Source organism: Etheostoma cragini, chromosome 9 (genome assembly GCF_013103735.1).
Source record: "Etheostoma cragini isolate CJK2018 chromosome 9, CSU_Ecrag_1.0, whole genome shotgun sequence".
Taxonomy (NCBI): domain Eukaryota; kingdom Metazoa; phylum Chordata; class Actinopteri; order Perciformes; family Percidae; genus Etheostoma; species Etheostoma cragini.
Genome location: NC_048415.1, coordinates 232,531 through 234,544, shown reverse-complemented (window position 1 = coordinate 234,544; position 2,014 = coordinate 232,531). Strand labels below are relative to the sequence as shown.

The following is a 2,014-nucleotide window of genomic DNA, read 5'->3' as shown; positions in this document are numbered from 1 at the left end:
CAGATATCACCAGATATCACCAGATATCACCAGATGTCCCCCAGATATCACCAGATATCACCAGATATCACCAGATGTCCCCCAGATATCACCCAGATATCACCCAGATGTCAACCAGATATCACCAGATATCACCAGATATCACCAGATGTCCCCCAGATATCACCAGATGTCCCCCAGATATCACCAGATATCACCAGATATCACCAGATGTCCCCGGGGTTGGACTCTGACCTGGAGGAGGTGGCAAGGGCGATCACCATGGCCTGCAGCAGCCCCCGGATGTAGGAGAACGGGTTCTTCTTGGTGAGGATGAAGAAGAAGAGCGGCAGGAGGAGGATGCCGTGCACGAAGAGGCCGGCGAGCACCGTGATGCCGTACCAGCCCAGCTTCCTGCCCAGGGTGCTCGGGTCCTGCATGTCCAGGATCTTTCCCGCCACCAGGAAGATGATGCCGAACGGGAAGTACCTGGGGGGGGGGGGGCAGACAACTTGGACTGTATTATTATTGTCTCACATACTTCTCATGTAGCCATCATAGGAAAAAAGCACAACAAACAGGCAACAGAAACATCAAGAAGAAGAAGAAGTGGCCGGGTTAAAATCTAAAATCCTTTCCGGGGTCAAAGGTCAAGTCACTCAGCAGGCTGTTATTTAACCCAGGCTAGAACCAGTATTTAACCCAGACTACAACCAGTATTTAACCCAGACTACAACCAGTATTTAACCCAGACTAGAACAGGTATTTAACCCAGACTACAACCAGTATTTAACCCAGACTAGAACGGTATTTAACCCAGAATAGAACGGGTATTTAACCCAGACTACAACCCGTATTTAACCCGGACTACAACCAGTTTTTAACCCAGACTAAAACCAGTATTTAACATGGCGAGAACGTTCTCTCTTCTCATTGGTCAGATGAGCGTTCTCTCTTCTCATTGGTGCAGAGTATTTGTTCTCACCAGACAGCGGCGTTGATAATCTTCATGACACACTCGTTGACACACTGACAGACGTTGACCAATGGGGCGCCTCGCTCTCCCATTCTGCCTAGCAACAGGCCTGCAAACACACAGTTCAGACATTATTATTATTAATATTGTTACTATTATTTTTTGTAAATGTATGTTAATAATTACTACTTTTACCGTGTATAGAGCAGCATATCTCCACCAGACTCCATGTAAATAATCACTACTTTTAGCATCTATAGAGCAGCATATCTCCACCAGACTCCATGTAAATAATCACTACTTTTAGCGTGTATAGAGCAGCATATCTCCACCAGACTCCATGTAAATAATCACTACTTTTAGTGTGTATAGAGCAGCATATCTCCACCAGACTCCATGTTAATAATTACTACTTTTAGTCTGCATAGAGCAGCATATCTCCACCAGACTCCATGTAAATAATCACTACTTTTAGTGTGTATACAGCAGCATATCTCCACCAGACTCTATGTTAATAATTACTACTTTTAGTGTGCATAGAGCAGCATATCTCCACCAGACTCCATGTAAATAATCACTACTTTTAGCGTGTATAGAGCAGCATATCTCCACCAGACTCCATGTAAATAATCACTACTTTTAGCATGTATAGAGCAGCATATCTGTGGTGCTGGTGACTCGAGTCCCTCCACCTGTGACTCACCCATGGTGGCGGAGAAGATGACGATGCCCAGGACGTTCATCTGGCCGCTGGCGCCGGGACTGGTCTTGTACATGACCTCCGGAGGCGGGGTCAGCTCCAGGAACACCGTCCGGCCCTTAGGGTCGCTCTCGTCCGGGAACACGTAGACGAAGTTGGGCTGGACGGTCTTGGTATGGACTTTGAGGATCGGAACCAGGTCCGTTTTGTACTGATGGGACACGGTCGGGTTGGTTACAGGAAGTGAAGAACAGAGAGGGGAAGTCCCGTCCCCTTCTGGTGGACTGTGGGACTTTATTTTATTTTTTTAAATGTGCAAGGTAGTGAACTTGGAAAGCATGGCCGTGCGTTTGGTGGGG

General features: G+C 46.9%; 1 protein-coding gene across 1 annotated transcript in view; it reads right to left on the bottom strand.

The window, feature by feature from the left end:
• Window positions 1-203: 203 nt before the first annotated feature.
• The window catches only part of LOC117950773 (excitatory amino acid transporter 5-like), a 5,313-nt gene continuing 3,502 nt past the window's right edge, over window positions 204-2,014 (bottom strand). Inside the window, exons 4-6 of the mRNA XM_034882113.1 lie at window positions 1,659-1,866; window positions 965-1,064; window positions 204-468 (exon numbers count right to left, since the gene is read on the bottom strand). Coding sequence (XP_034738004.1) covers window positions 204-468; window positions 965-1,064; window positions 1,659-1,866 — 573 coding nt within the window. The remainder of the gene's footprint in view (window positions 469-964; window positions 1,065-1,658; window positions 1,867-2,014) is intronic.